We start from the raw sequence: 16,370 nt of genomic DNA on the forward strand, positions 1-16,370 counted from the left end.
GTTGGGGACCTAATCTGCCTGTCAATCAAGAAGGTTCCAAATGGAATGTTACCATGAGTTGGCAGTTGAGCTGACCAGGGGGATGGGACTTGACTGGGAGTCACTCTCACTCTGGAGATTGAACCTGGCTCAAAGACCCTTGTGGGGCTGACTTGGTTTGGGGGTTCTCTGGTCAAGGGGAAATCTCTGTTTTCTCTGAAATTTGACTGATCAAGAATTGGAGGAAAGCCAGGCTGAAGGAAAGACTTTGGACTTTGTTTTCTCTCTGAGGTTAAGCTGAGAGACCTTGCTGACTTTGTGAAGAAGAAAGAAGATTTTAAACAGAAGTTGTCTCCATCTCTCCAGCTGTCTTAGAGTCACAGTGTGACTGGACTATTTTCTCAAATCCTCAATTCTCCCTCATTTAGATTAGGGACATCTTCATCCCTCTCACCTCAGTTTCCCACCATGTTATCCCAATAAACCCCTTGACTTGAAAAAGGAAAGGAAAAGAATATCTTTATAGTTTACTCAATGTGGGGAGGGAAGAAACTAAAAGCTTCAAGAAGAATTTGGAGGTGAAGGAGGCAAGGGAGGAGAGGGTTGGAGAAGAGAGGGAGTGAAGGGGGGAGGAGATTATAAAGATATGCTGATCCATCAGCCATCAGTAGGGATCAGGAGGCAAACCCCAGAACATTCCCCAGAGCAATTCCCGTGTGTGGCAGCATCCCTGTACTAGCATCCCTCAGCATTTCTCATTCCCACCTCCATTACAAATGAGCAGTTTCAGGATCCCTTAGCAGCTCACTCTAGTCATAAGCCAGAGGACAACAGTCATTGCAAAAGAAACAGTTCCCCTCAGTTTACCTTCTCTATTTCAAGAAGAAACAAAATTATAAGTTTAGAATGCAAAATTAATATGTGAGTGATTTTAAAATATTTATTGTGTTACTATATCTCAAACACAATATGAAGAATTGTGGATACATGTGGAAAAGCAAAGACAGTCCCTGCCCTTATGGACCTTACATACCAATTGGGGGGGGGGGATCAAATAGGAAACTGTTTTGGGAAGTTACAGTGAAAAGACATACAATGGAATTTAATAGATAATGGAATATTACCTAGATTTGCATGCAAGAAGGAAGAGGTTAGAGACCAGACTTATGATATCTTTTAAATGCCAGAGAAAACCTTCTCTTCAATTTGTATTCATAGAAAGCTGCCTAGAGTACTGAGAAGTTAAGTTTTTGGGGTACTAGTTACTAATTTTTCTGAGTAACATCAGCCCCAAGAAGACAGGTAAATATGTTCTTCCAGCAGATAAATTTTTTTTTCTAACTTTCTAGGCCAGAAAGTCTCAGAGGCAGAAACTGAATTCAGGTGTTCCTGTCTCTGAGACAGGTACTTTATCCTCTAAACTATACTGCATATAGGAAATAGTGTAAATGGCATCATCCAGAATATGACTGATTATCTAAGAAGATAGGTAAACTACCTCAAGACATGAATGAGAAACAGATAGCCCTTGTGATATGCTGATATAAGGAGTGTCCTCAAAATCTTAGTGTAGTTGGAAGTTTTAATATCTTCAAATTGTAAGACTTTGGGGATATTATGGACTTTTCTTAGTTGTTTGCGTGAGGCAGCTTGAGGCATGTTCAATGAATAGAGCACTCGATCTGGAGTCAGGAGGACTTAAGTTCAAATCCTGCCTCAGACACCTTTACTAGCTTTGTGACCCTGGGCAAATTTTCACCATGTTTGCCTCAGTTCCTCATCTGTAAAACGAGCTGGAGAAATGGATACCACTCCAATATCTTTGCCATGAAAATCCCAAATGGGGTCAGAAAGAGTTGGACACAACTGAAAATGACTAAACAACTTGCTGATTTTTAACTTAGAAAAGGTCTTCAATAAGTTGGGGTTGATCCTCTATGAAATATCTTTGAGACTAAGATTTTAAGGATTGATTTCTAACTTCAAAAGAATTTTTAGAGACTGTATTCTGCCATAACCAAGAAGTCACGGTCACCATATTGCCATATTGCAGCACTGGGTTATACTTTGGTGGAGGATTTATTTTGGTATTTTGAGGGAGTTGCAACTTGATTGATAAAAATTCTCTCTCCAATCGGAAAAGCTCCCAAAACCATCTAAGCACCAAACTCAATATATCACAGAAACACACATCCCTGCCTCATCACAGCATTGAGTGACTTAGATATTTGTAAGTTACTCTAGGCGGATAGTCAATAGGCATCTCTTAAGCACCCACTATATGCCAGGCATTGTGGTAAGCACTAAAGCATGCCAATGCAATACAATATTCAACATTCCTACTAAGCTGGGAAATATCAAAAGTCTCAATGGAATCATGGGTTTTTAGTCAAATAAGAACCTGTCTCACTAATATCAGAGAAGATCATCTTTCAAAAAATGGTTCACCAGAAGATGAATTATTTTTGGCTATAACATCTCTTCAGACTGCTAAACCATTAAGGCTTTTCTGCCTTCATTGGTGAAGGACAATATTCACATGGATTAAACCATACTTCTACTTAAGTCAAATCATACTTCTATTGCCCATGTCATTTTTATAATACACACCTGTTCTCATAGAGTCCTATTTAGATAGGACTTAAACTAGGGGTCTGTGGGAATTGGGGCAAGAATTAACCCTTTGGGCTTCAGATTCATTACTTGTAAAAAGAGGACTAGATGAACTCAAAAGTCCCTTTCTTATCTAAATATATGATCCTATGTTGTTTCAAGTATTCTCAAGCAGATAAATTAAGAGAGAAGGGAAATCAACAAGCAACATTAAAACTGGTTGAGATCATTAACCCCATTATATTATATTGCTCCAACAATACAATGATATAATAAAGTAAGAGTATTTTTGCCTATTGGAAGCCTTCATATTAGACTCTGTTTCTTCAATATAATTAGGGTTTCTATTCAGGGAAAAGTAATTTTGCAAAGTAGTAGATGACTAGTAATTTCCGTGCAAAAGATGAAAACAACACCACTTTGCTATTGGCATCTACAAAAGCCAATTTGTGGTTTTCATCTGGGTACTAGTTACTAATTTTTCTGAGTAACATCAGCCCCAAGAAGATAGCTAAATATGTTCTTCTAGCCCATGAAAATATTTTCTAAACATTAGAGAAAAAGATTCAAGACACAATGGAGCTTAAAGAAAAATCCAAAAATGAAAAAAAAAAACTTGGGCAATTCAAAGAAATAAATTAGGACATGAATAACATCTAAATGTTAGGTAATACGCTCTCCTGTGTCTATAACCAACACATTAAATGACCTCTGCATAAGTACATTAGGCTCGTCAGAGCAGTGATGCTGGACTTCTGCTGCGTTGCCATGGAAGTGAGAGCTCAATTCCCTTAGCGTGTTCTCATCTACACTTCTGGCAACAGTGACAGGTTCTTTTCCTTTGTCTAGAAACTGTTCTGGTAGCAGCCCTCATCACATTCCCCCAGCACTGAAAAGCAGTATTGTAAAGCTTCATTGTAACCAAATTATATGAGAGGGAGACATTTCATTTCCAGTGTCAAAATTAGATTTTTACATATATGCAAAATCAGTATAAAAATAGAATCATTTTTCTGAAAGGGGGCACCCAGTGGTGTTCTGAAGGCTAAGCCTTTCAAATATATCAACTGAATTTACAGCCAATGTACAGATGCATGATGGGAAAAAGGAAGGATACCCTTAGCAATCCTGGAAGCTAGCTTCAGAACCTTTGTTCTTGAAAAGGATCTCTAGAGGTAGACAGTTTATTTAGTGGGAGGGCCCTAGAGAGAGAATGCAGGTAGTTTATTCTACCCATGCAGATGTCAAGTCTACTAGAAATGCAGAATATTGGATCAGAAAGAACATATTTCCCAATAAAATTTAAACAAGTCTGTTTAATTGACTTTGGAACTGCAGACAATTGTATACTTTGTGTCTCTAGCTATCATGCCTTTGGGGTGCTAGTAACTTCAATATTCACCAGAAATGGAAATAAGCCTAGAAGGGAGATTTAAAAAAAATAAAGAGTGAATCTCAATCTGCAGGTAAGAGATAACTATTTAAAAAAATGAATCCAAAATTTCCATTATAATTTCACTGCAAATATACTAATATATTAGCTAAAAGTTATAGTATGATTACAGATAAAAGTGTTCATTAAGCCTGGATTGCAGCAAAAATTCAAACATATTTGTATAGTTTCAAACACTTCTTCATTCACTCATGAACAATAGTAGCCTTGAACAGACCACATAACCCTGCTTAAACCAAAATTTCAGTTTTGGTCATATCAAAATGAGATCAAATTAAAGCATTTGTTTCCATTTGGCAAAGTTTGAAACTGGGATTTTCAGTATTTGAAAAGTGTGCCCATTGTTGTCTGCTGGTGGCTTTGAGATCTCTCAGCAATGCAAACAACTTAAGAGTCCTGGAATCATCAAATTTAGAGCTGGAAGGGTGGTGAAGATCAATGACTTCAATATTCTCTTTTCACAGATGAAGAAATGGAAACCTGGAGAAATTAGGTAACCTAGGTTACATCATCATAGATGTGGGAAAAATCCCCATCTATTCCACCCCTCTTCTTTTTACAGAGAAGGAAACTGAGGTGTACAAAGATTAAGAGACTTATTCAAGATCAAACTGATGGTAAACTGTAGAATCTGCACTCCAAAACATGTCATAAAACATAAATCCAATATAATACTGGTTTGATTGACCATACAAACTGCCTTACAATGCCCTACAAACTACAATGGACAGAATAGTTTTCTGTAATCAAAAATGCACAATTCACTAAATTAAAAGATTTCTCTTCACGTGATCCTTTACCCGTTGTTTTCTAGACTGTGATCTGCCTTGGCTATCCTTAGTCTCAGCCCAAATATAGGGTCCTTGTTCAATACTTCTCTTGTTATTCTTCAATATTGTGAATGTTATCTGTGAATGTGAATCTCCAGTAAGAGAGAAATAAGGTGTATGGATAAAATCAAGACACTAGGAGAGAAATTTCCTAACAAGTGTAACAGGGTACTATATTATCATTTTTAAATCTGTAGATCTCTCTTTCCCTTATCTAATAGGACCTTCTATTTTGTGGATTGAAAAATATGACTTCTGTACTGTGTTTACTTTGGAGGAAGATAGTATTTCATGGAGTAAATATGAAAGAATATTTTAAAAAACATGATGAGCTTGATTATTTTCATAACTATATATGGATTCATGTCCTTGGACTGGTCCTTTAAAAGTATTTTAGAATCAATACTGCATAATGGTTCCAAGGTAGTATACTGGTAAGGACTAGGCAATGGGGATTAAGTGACTTGTCCAGGGTCATACAGCTAGGGAGTGCCAGAGGCCAGACTCAAATCCAGGGTCCCTCTTCTTTATTGCTCTCCATACACTTGGCTCCCCATCCACTGAGCCAGGTAGCTGCCCCCCTTTAAAAGTATTGTTCATGGACTCCTTATAAAATAAATGTCCCCAGGCTAGTCTGTATATTCATCTAGAACAATATTCTAAAATCCAAACAGTTTAATTTTGTCTATTTGTGCATCTTTCAAAAGGCATTGAGGGTCAGCTAAGTGGCTCAGTAGATTTAAAGCCAACCCTAAAGAATGGACGAGCCTCAGACATTTCCTAGCTGTGTGACCCTGCACAAATCCTTTAACCCTCATTGCCTAGACCTTATCGCTTTTCTGCCTTGAAACCAATACTCAGAGGGAAGAGAAGGGTTGTTGGGTTTGTTTGTTTTCAAAAAAAAGCATGTTCTTCTAAAATAATGAAACTTGTGTCATCATGTAAGTTCAGCAGTGAAAGGGCCCTTAATATCCATTTATATAAATCTTCTTATAGTAAAGAGGAAGAAATTTAAGACTAAGAAAACTAAGATACTTTTCCAAGGTCCCATAACTGCTTAGAAGATGAAGGAGCCACAGGGGAAGCCTCCTGTCTCTTAACCAGGTAAATTCTTTCTGCCTTCCTAAATATCTTCCTTTGCCTAAATTTAAAAAAAAAATACTGTTACATAAAATTTTAGAGTATTTATGATGTTAAGTCCTCTGACCTAGCTTTAGATTTTAGCTGGATGGTCAATGTCATTGTCCTAAGGCTAAAGTTTAAATTTTGTAAGTGAACAACCAAGGGTTATCCAGTGTTCGATAGTCAATCAGACAAATACTGCATGTCCACCACTTCATGCCTGATTTATTGAAATAGCTTGCTCTTGGGTATGCTGGCCTCTCCCTATTCTAGTCCATTCTCCATTCAGCTGTCAAAGCAATCATCCTGTCAATGTCAATTCCTACCAAATAAATTCCAGTGGTTCTTTTTCACATTTATAATCAATTATAAAATCCTCTGCTAGTCATTTTAAAGCCCTTTATAAATTGGTCCATTCCCCCTCCCACACACTCCCCAGATAGGCTTTTCCCAACTGATTTTACAGATAAGGAAACTGAGGTAAATAGGGTTAAGTGACTTGCCTAAGGTCACATGCTAGTGTGTGAGGTCAGATTTGAACTTGGGAAAATGAGTCTCCCTGATACCAGCCTGGCACTCTATCCACTGTCCTTACAAGTACCTAAGATGTAGATATATGTCTATCTACGTTTTCCCTAATAGCTATTTAAGGATACAAAAAAAGTCATGTCTTATGTCATGCATAACACTTTTTAATCTCATAGTTATGTAACACTGAAAATAATAGTATTAGGAAATCCAGTTTTGCTTTTCTAGGAAGTTGTCTTCCTTAAGTAAGCTGAAAAACTGACAAAATCAGAACAATCAGGAAAGATGCTCTGCTTTCCAATGTTCAAATATATCCTCATCTTTTTTTAAATTTTTATTTAAAAGATAAATGAAAACTTATGAACTTAACAGGAAAAAAACACTTAGTCAAGACATCACAAGATTTATACTTGAAAAATCAAGTGTTAAGGCTGAATTACTTAAAAATGCTAGCTCTTCACAAGGAATTGACCTTGTAAATAGGTTAAAATGATACAGGACAGAATATCTTCCTCAGGGAAAATTCAGGACAGAATTGCATTCACTTTATTTACAATCATTGCTCTTTGTGACTGAAAATATTCAATAGAAGCTTAAAACAGGGTGGTTGTTGTTTTTTTCCTCTCCTCTTAGAAAATAATAAAACATGATTGGATGTTTGTGTAATCACAATCCAAGTTTTATTTTCCCAATTGCATGAGATCACTTTATATTATACCCATGCCAAGATAATGTATCATAATCTAAGATATTTCTTTTTCATCTCCCCTTTTTCTGACTCCTCTACCACCCAAACTAAGTAAATTTAAATTGAAAAAAAAAACATTATGGAAATACATCAATGAGTGGATTCACATTTATTCTAGAAACTTCTGAGATGTGTACAATTATTTTTAGTCTCCTCATATTACCAAACTTATATGATTCTCATCCAGTCTGAGAAATAAATAAATCTGTGCTTTGAGAAGCATTGGCACTAACCAATTTTACCATGTGCCCTTAAAATGGGACCTTATTGCCCCAACTCCTCTTCTTAGTTGCATTTTTTGTGTTGTCTTCCAGAATTAGAATGTACATTTCTTGAGGGCAGGGACTGTCATTTTGTTTTATTTATATTTCCAGACTAACTATAACTATAACATAACTATAAATGAATATGATATTTTCAACTAAGACTGACCCAACTGAGGTTTATGAATTTTGAATTATACCAGATCTACAGATTTCCTGAACAGAACACACATCTGTCACCATATGTTCAAATTTTGGGAGTTTCCTTTACAGTGACATCTGTTAAGAGCAGATCCTCTGTCATAATATTTTGAGAAAAAATTAGTCCTTTATACCCTTCTTTCATAAGATGAAAATACATTTCAAAAGCAAGTGATTAGAGCCATTTAACTCTGTAAGATAATCATATTATCCTTTCCCAACTTGAAAAATACTATGGAAAGATGAAAGATTGATGCACACACAAAACACACACACACACACACACACACACACACACACACCCCTCATGCACACTTTGAGTACAGATGAAGTTAACTGATTATTATTTAGGATATTAAGCTCATGTTTTGCTCACATTTATTTAATTATTTCTTAGAATGAATATAATATCTATGTTTTTAAGCCTTCCTCCACTATCCTGAATGAAGAGATATATTTTGTCATTAATACAAGCCCCATTTCTCAGTGCAAAAAATTAATTTCCTTCCCTTTACGTCTCCTGAGAAATGGCATGAAAACAATAACATGAATACATATACTAAATCATAGTTGATATTCCTTTTACACATGGGAAAATTATTTAAGGAAAAAATATTATTCTGTGGATGGCCTGAATAAAAGGAAAATTTAAAGGGGAAAAAAAGGACCCAAAAAGATAGTAGAGAACAAAGAAAAATGCATTTTTAAAATTTTGGTACAAATAAGTATTAACCCAAAACTAGAGGAAAAGAAAGAATCATTTCATTTTGCAACTTTATCAACATTCAGAAGGCTGGCCAGCAGAAAAGCAGGGGAAATGTTCTTACATACATGATGGGAAGGAATCAAAAATAATTCAAAATTGACTACTGTAAAAAGTTCTAAAAATGTTTTTCAAGAGTTTTTTCATCAATAGTAAATTTTACTATAATCAATTTTATGCCATAAACAATCTTGATCTGAACTATTATTTATCACCAAATTTAAAAGAAATAATCAATTGCTACTAGTGTAGGAAAACAATGAAATTGTTATAATTTCTTACTTCAAGAATACAATGGAAAGTCCATGTAAAATCAATAATTTTGCCCATTTGGGGTCTTCAACCAAATACCAAGCCAACATTTTTCATACACCAACCCCTAACAGAAACCAAAAACACTCATCAATTTGGTAACTCTTAAAAATGTAATTAAATTTATCATGGATTTAAACATACTAAAATAAACAGTACTTTATTTTTCTTGTGATGAAATTTGAAGACCCCAAGTGATTATAGCTACACCTCTGCTACAATAAAGATTCATCGATAACACTAACACATTTCATTGGATACTGATATAATTAATCTAGTAAACCTCTGAACTCCCTGCAGTTTGTTCTAGCTTACAATACAAATCAGATTTTTAACGTAAATAACCTCATCCCTATTTATACTGAATAATGTTGGCTTACATATGGGTAAGTGAAAAAAATTAAAACTTCCATATTTCCTATTTATTCTTAATTTCTCCTGCTTTCCGTTGGTAATCCTTTCAGATTGTCTTACCCTCTTGATTTAAGAAATCTCAATTTTTCTAGTATGTCCCATAAGACACAAGAGGTTGGATAATAATAGGCTGACCAACATAAATGGCAATATCCACAATCTAATACATTCTTTAGTGAGAAACAATTTGCAAAATTACTTCTAGCTTGTAAAAGGGGAAAACGTAATTGAGGTTTTAAATTAAAAATAAAATGCTATAACTCAAATGATACTATCTAACTATGAGCTTCTATAAGTCACCCACCTGGGGCAGCATGCGATTCTCCTCCTCCAGCTGTCTTACTCTTGCCTCCAGCTGCCTAACATAGGACAAGGTTGATTCTAAAATTAAAAAGAAAGAACTTACATTATACATACAGGTCTTGTTTTGCGCACTGTCAGGATATTTTTGACTTGATTTATTCAGAAGAGATAGTGACTTGATGTCTAACTAAAAACAAATAAACAAACCTCCCAACGGGTCTGTTTCTCCCCAGGAAAATAACAGAAACTGCTGGTAGTACAAATAAATTTAGACCGTTGTATAATGTTTTGAAGAATTAGTCCAATTTTGAAGGGTTTAGCTTCCAGATTCCTGGACTCCAGCCAGCCTTTCACATGTAAAAATCTTGTAGACAGATAGTGCTTATTAGCTCCTACTCATTGCCTAACCCTGTGCCTTCTGAATTTGCAATAAATTGTAGTAGACATGGCTTAAAACAAACTCAGCAAATGGCAAGCTGCATGATCACTTTGCAAAATGTCAAGAGTCAAGAAAAACAGTCTTATACTAAGATACATTGATATTCTAATTATGAAAGAAATATTCAAATCTCCCATTCCCATCACCTACCAGCCTATCATCCTATCCATGAATGTACAGATTAATCAATCAATAGCCTGTATCAAGCCTTTACCATGTGACAGGCATTTGGGCAAGGTACTATATCTAGAAGTTGTAGACTCCAGTAGTGAGAGTTGGCTCCAGTAAAATCAGTCATAGCTTAGAAATAGCCAGACACATAGCTTGCCTCCTCAGCATGAGAATTCAATCCAACCCCTCCCCAAAAACTGTATGTTCCTCCAAGAAATTACTGATGCAGGAGTTCTGTGAGAATTTCAGTTAGATGATTACACATTGACATTGAATTATCACCTATAGAAAACTCTGTTTAGAGGCACTGAGGTTATCTAAATCCAATGTCTCCATTTTGTAAATCATTACTAACCACTGTCCCTGCAAAAGTCTTGCAAAATCCCTTAGCCTATGTTCTTTATAAGTACCTTCCTGAAATCATTAAACTTTTCCCCTGATCAGCAAGAGGGCTTGAGTCTGTCTGTGACATCCCTCACACCCCACCCCCGATCCCAACCTCATTTCTCTTATCCCATTCCATGACCCTCAAACTCAACAAGAAGTATAATAATAAGTGAGACAATCCTTACTCACAAGGTACTTATATTCTAATGGGGAAGGAAGAAAAGGAGAGAGAGAAAGAGAAAGACAGACTGACAAAGAGACAGAAAGAAAAACAAGGGATAAAAAAATCAAGGAGAAGAGAAAGGGAGGGACAGATAGAAAAAAAATGCATATCTACATATAAATGGAATCTCAGGACTAAGAAATCAAGAGCCAGAAGAATTTAATACTTTTTAATTCTTGCAGGGTATGCCCCTAAATAGAGGGATGGTTAAATATTAAAATAATTCAATAATAGAACATTGTCAGTGGTCAGAAATACAAAGAACTTTTGGAAAGACCTTTATGAAACCATAACAAAAATAGAGAATAAGGAGGCTGGAGTAGATCATGATCATATTAAGAAGAAAAGTAGATCAATTGTTTCCTTTCAAACTGATCACATCACATTCCTTTCTCTTCCTTGTCATATTTAAACCAGATAGAATCACATACCTGGCCATTTTTCTTACTCCATGTTTGTGTATGTGAGTATGCATATGGTTCTTTTTTTAATTAAAGTTGATGCATTCAATTAATTCATTTAAAATATTTTTCCATGGTTATATGATTCATGTTCTTTACCTCCCCTCCTTCCAATATCCCCATAGTCAATGAGCAATTCTGCTGAGTTTTACATGCATTATTGATCGAGATCTACTTCCATATTATTAATATTTGCAATAGAGTGATCATTTAGCATCTACATCCCCAATCATATCCCCATCGAACCATGAGATCAAGCAGTTGTCTTTCTTCTGTATTTCTACTCCTACAGTTCTTTCTCTGAGTGTGGATAGAGTTCTTTCTCCTAAGTTCCTCAGAATTGTCCTGGATCATTGCGTTGCTGCTATTCCATTAGGTAGAGAAATCCATTACATTCAATTGTGCCACAATGTTCTCCTACTTCTGCTCCTTTCACTCTGCATCAATTCCTAGAGGTCATTCCAGTTGACATGGAATTCCTTCAGTTCATTATTCCTTTTAACACAATAATATTCCTTCACCAACATATACCATGACTTGTTCAGCTATTCCCCAATCAAGGGCATCCTCTCATTTTCCAATTTTTTGCTACCACAAAAAGTGCAGCTATAAATATTTTGTACACATATTTTCCTTTTTATCTCTTTGGGGTGCAAATCTAGCAGTAGTATGGCTGGATAAAAGGGCAGGTAGTCTTTGAAAGCCCTTTGGACATAGTTCCAAATCAGCATCCAGAATACTTGGATCAATTCACAACTCCACCATCAATGCATCAGCATCACAATTTTGTCATATCCCCTCCAACATTTATTACTTTCCTGTGCTGTCATATTAGCTGATCTGCTAGGTATGAGGTGGTACCTCCGAGTTGTTTTTATTTGCATTTCTGTTATTATAAAGATTTAGAGCACTTTTTCATGCACTTATTGATAGTTTTGGTTTCTTTATCTGAAAACTGCCTATTCATGTCCCTTGGCCATTTATCAATTGGGGCATTGCTTGATTTTTTGTACAAATGATTTAGCACCCTGAAAATATGAGTAATTAGACCTTTGTCAGAGGTTTTTGTTATAAAGATTTTTCCCAATTTGTTGCTTCCCTTCTAATTTTGGTTGCATTGGTTTTGTTTGTATTAATTTTTTTAATTTAATGTAATCAAAATTATTCATTTTACATTTTGTAATATTTTCTATTCCTTCTTGGTCTTAAAATCTTTCCTTTCCCATAAGTCAGACAGGTATGCTATTCTATGTTCACCTAATTTAATTATAGTTTCCTTCTTTATATTTGTCATTCACTCATTCTGAATTTATCTTATTGTAGGGTGTGGGATGTTGATCTAAGCCTAATCTCTCCCATACTTTTTTCAATTTTCCCACTATTGTGAAATAGTGGGTGTTCATCCCCAAAGCTGGGATCTTTGGGTTTATCATACACCATCTTGCTAAGGTCATTTACTTCAAGTCTATTCCATTGATCCTCCCTTCTGTCTCTTAGCCTGTACCATATTGCTTTGATGACCACTACTTTATTGTACAGTACTGTGAGGCTCTAATCTTTCACATTTTTTTCATTAGTTCAGTTGATATTCTTGATCTTTTGTTCTTCCAAAGGAACTTTATTTTAAGATTTTTTTATTCAGTAAAAAATTTTTGGTAGTTTTAAAATCAGAACATTCTTCATTTTGATGTTTAATTTTTTCCTTGGTTTTTTAAAAAAGAGGTCAACCCCTATTCTCTTAAATGGTCATACATTTAGGAAAAGGAAAATAATGATCATCTGAAAATTTCAATTCTTTTATTTAAAAAAAAACAAATTGAAGTCCTTCTAAACTATGTAGAAGTCAACCTCAGGTATAGAAGTCAACATAGGTATAGTATGTCCAATCACTACATAGTGCCATCTAAGAACAAATGCATTTAAATTTTTGTGACAGTCAAGGATAACACACACACACAAAAAAAAAACAAAAGTCCATTTTCACATATTTCTCATATGACCCTTTTTATCTAAAAAGAATAACTAAAGAGGTAGTTTCATTACACTGTTCAACTTCAGGAGTAAAAGAAAAAAATACATTTTGGTATAAGTAAGATGCCAGGATATTTGAGAGGCAAATGCTAAAAGCCCTTAAGTTATAGAAGATAAAAATATTAAATTGATTTTATATCAAGATCTAAAATGGATTATGTAAATATTACATTATCACTTTTATCTACACATTGTTTATTTAGAAAGAGGCTCAAATGTCTTTCCATCATGACTACAGAAACAAATAAACAAGGATGTCAATATAGCACTATTTAAAGGAAAAAAAAAGGAAACTCCCTACAACTTAAGGTGATAGGGCAGTTAGGAGACAGATAGAGTCAGATCTAGAGTTAGCAGGTCTTGGGTTCAAATCTAGCCTCAGACACTTTCTAGCTGCAGGGCTCCAGGCAAATCACAACTCTTTGCCCTTGAGTCTAAGATAGAAGGTAAGGGTTTGAAAAAATTTAATATGACATCAAATGGAGGGTACCAGTACTTGACAGTCAAGTATAATGATAAAAAAAATCTCCCTTCCATCAATCCTTCTAGCTTCCACATAATGAGGATATTCTCTCATTTAATTAGAGTATAACCACTCACCTCTTGCTCTGAGTAGAAGCTGAAATATTGGTGGGAGAAAATAAGGAACCTTGACCATTCCATAATTTAAAGGACAAAGGAATGTTAGAGATACACAAACTGGGTCAAAGTGAACTGTCAAGAAATGTACTGATATTTTCAATAATCATATCTAACAGTGTTGTCTCAGTCTTCATCCTTTTTGACTTCTCTGTAGGATTTTCATGACAGTGATCATTATTTTCTAGCTACATAATTGTTCCTTCCAGTGTCCTTTTTTTGATGCCTTAACTGTTGTGCATATAGCCCCTATGTATTATCTTTGATATTTTAATTAACTGCATCAGCTTCCATGGGTTTAATTATCATCTCTCTAAATAACTCTAGCCTCAGTTGTTCTCTTGAGCTCCAATTCCAAATCACCAATAGCTTATTGGTTATTTACAACTGGATATGCCAGAGATAGTTGAAAATCAATATGAGCTCACTAACTTTGCTATCCTTCTTATCTAAATATCTATCCTTCTTTCTAAACTTCTTTTTCTTTCTAAGGCTCCACCATCCTTCCATTCAGACAAATTACTAACTTTGGAGTCATCTTCAATTCCTCACTCCCCTCCATAGCTAATCAGTTGCCAAAGCTTAGCAATATCACTGCCATATTTTATGCATAAATACACTTCCCTTCATTTACACATCTGCCACTCTACCACTGGAATAAGTAAACCACTTTTTTATAAGAGCCAACTAATTAGTCTTTCTCCCTTGGTTTCTCTTTGTTCTATTCCATTTTCCACTGGTCTAACCACACCATCCCCTTGCACAAGAATTTCCAGTGGTTCACTCTTTGCCACTAGTATGAAGTATAAAACTTTCTATACATTCATTACTCTTGTTCCTGTACTCCAACCAAACTGGCCTACATGCCATTCCTTGGGGCTATCCATCTCCCATTCCTGGTCCACAGGATGTCCCCCATGTCTGAAATTTATCCCCTCCTTAGCTCTGCCTCTTAGATCCCTACCTTCCTTCAAATCTCTTACTGAGGTATTATCTTATTTCCTCAGTTTCTAGTGCCCCAATCTAAAACTATTTTTCATTTATTAAACTCATTGAAGTTCACTGGAGTCTTTAGCATTGAATTATTATTAGCCTTTGTTTTTAATTCCCTATTAAACTTGGAGTCTATTGATCATCTGTAAAATGAACTTAATAATACTTATCTAGCTACATCGTAGACTTGTTATTGGAAAGTGATACATGGATATGAGTATTATCAAATATGAAATACTGATATTAGCATCAACATATTTTGAGTATATTCCAAAGATTTTCCTCTTCCTTCAACATGTCAGCATAAACTTTTGATGGATTCTAAATTGTATCAGAGACTGATGCCTTCATAAGAGATTGTCCTTGATTTGCCCTTACTTCAATTTACTTCTAATTGTTTCTTATACTATCAGGTACACTGATTTCTGCTGTTTCCACTACCAATTTGAAAATCTTAGCATTACATTACATTTAACCCATTAACTGTGGCTTTTCTAAGGCAATACATTATTTTCTTTTGGTTGGCCCTCATCCATGAAATCATCCATGAATTACTTTAAGTATTATATATAATTGTTTCACCATGGACAACTGAAGCTGTCAAATTTATAAGTAGCAACACTTAAGGAAAATGCACTCCAGCCAATGAAGAACCTTAGCAAAAGGTAAAATTTGCATGTAATATGCCCTTAACCACAAGAGCATTCAGTTAAGGCTGGAGCCGGGAATTGTTCATTAGAAACAACTGACAACTCATGTACAAACACTTCCTTTTCTGATGTTGTGTACAAATGTTTTCACTAAAGATTCCATAATACCTGCATCTGCAAAGAGCCGTACCATGGAGTCATGGGATGCTCAATTCCCAATAATTCTTCCCCATAAACTCAGCCTCCAAGGACATAGCTCTGATTGTTTCAAAATTAGATCCTACCATGCACAGGCTTTTATACATTCCAGAGGAAATTACTTCAGAAAAATATTGCTGAGATTATTTTTCTTTGGACCAATTTTTTTTTTCTTCCTCAGGCAAGCAGAGGTCAGCTTCCCATTCAAAACACACATTAGCTCTAGAAACATTTGTGATTTTACCTCTCAATATAATTTGACATTTTTCTTATGAAAAACTCCTTGGAAATAAAAATTTTCTTATTTGTTTGACCCTTAATTACAAACTTCTACATTAGTAGAGATTGAATTTTTAATTGGACTTTTGGTGTTTTGTTTGTTTGTTTGAAAAGGAAGTCCTAGACTTGTGATCTCCAGAGCAGGGAAATTTTCCAGTTCATTTATGGTAATTGGCTAACAATTTATAACTTATAGTCAGAAAATTGTCTAAATCACAGGGGATTAAGTGGCTTACACTTCATCACACAGTGGTGTCAGAAACAAGAACTCATTTTTTTTTATTCTAAGATCAGCTGTCTATCCATTATTCCATATTTCTCTTATCTCAGCCTTAATGATATGACAGAAAGATAGAGATAGATTGACTGA

General features: G+C 35.1%; 1 protein-coding gene across 5 annotated transcripts in view; it reads right to left on the bottom strand.

The window, feature by feature from the left end:
* The window catches only part of CCDC85A (coiled-coil domain containing 85A), a 260,019-nt gene that overhangs the window by 53,516 nt on the left and 190,133 nt on the right, over positions 1–16,370 (bottom strand). For all 5 annotated transcript variants that reach the window (XM_003339681.3, XM_001375101.3, XM_007476801.2 and 2 more), the window contains exon 3: positions 9,531–9,607. In XM_003339681.3, coding sequence (XP_003339729.1) covers positions 9,531–9,607 — 77 coding nt within the window. The remainder of the gene's footprint in view (positions 1–9,530; positions 9,608–16,370) is intronic.

The sequence above is a fragment of the Monodelphis domestica genome, chromosome 1 (assembly GCF_027887165.1).
Source record: "Monodelphis domestica isolate mMonDom1 chromosome 1, mMonDom1.pri, whole genome shotgun sequence".
Taxonomy (NCBI): domain Eukaryota; kingdom Metazoa; phylum Chordata; class Mammalia; order Didelphimorphia; family Didelphidae; genus Monodelphis; species Monodelphis domestica.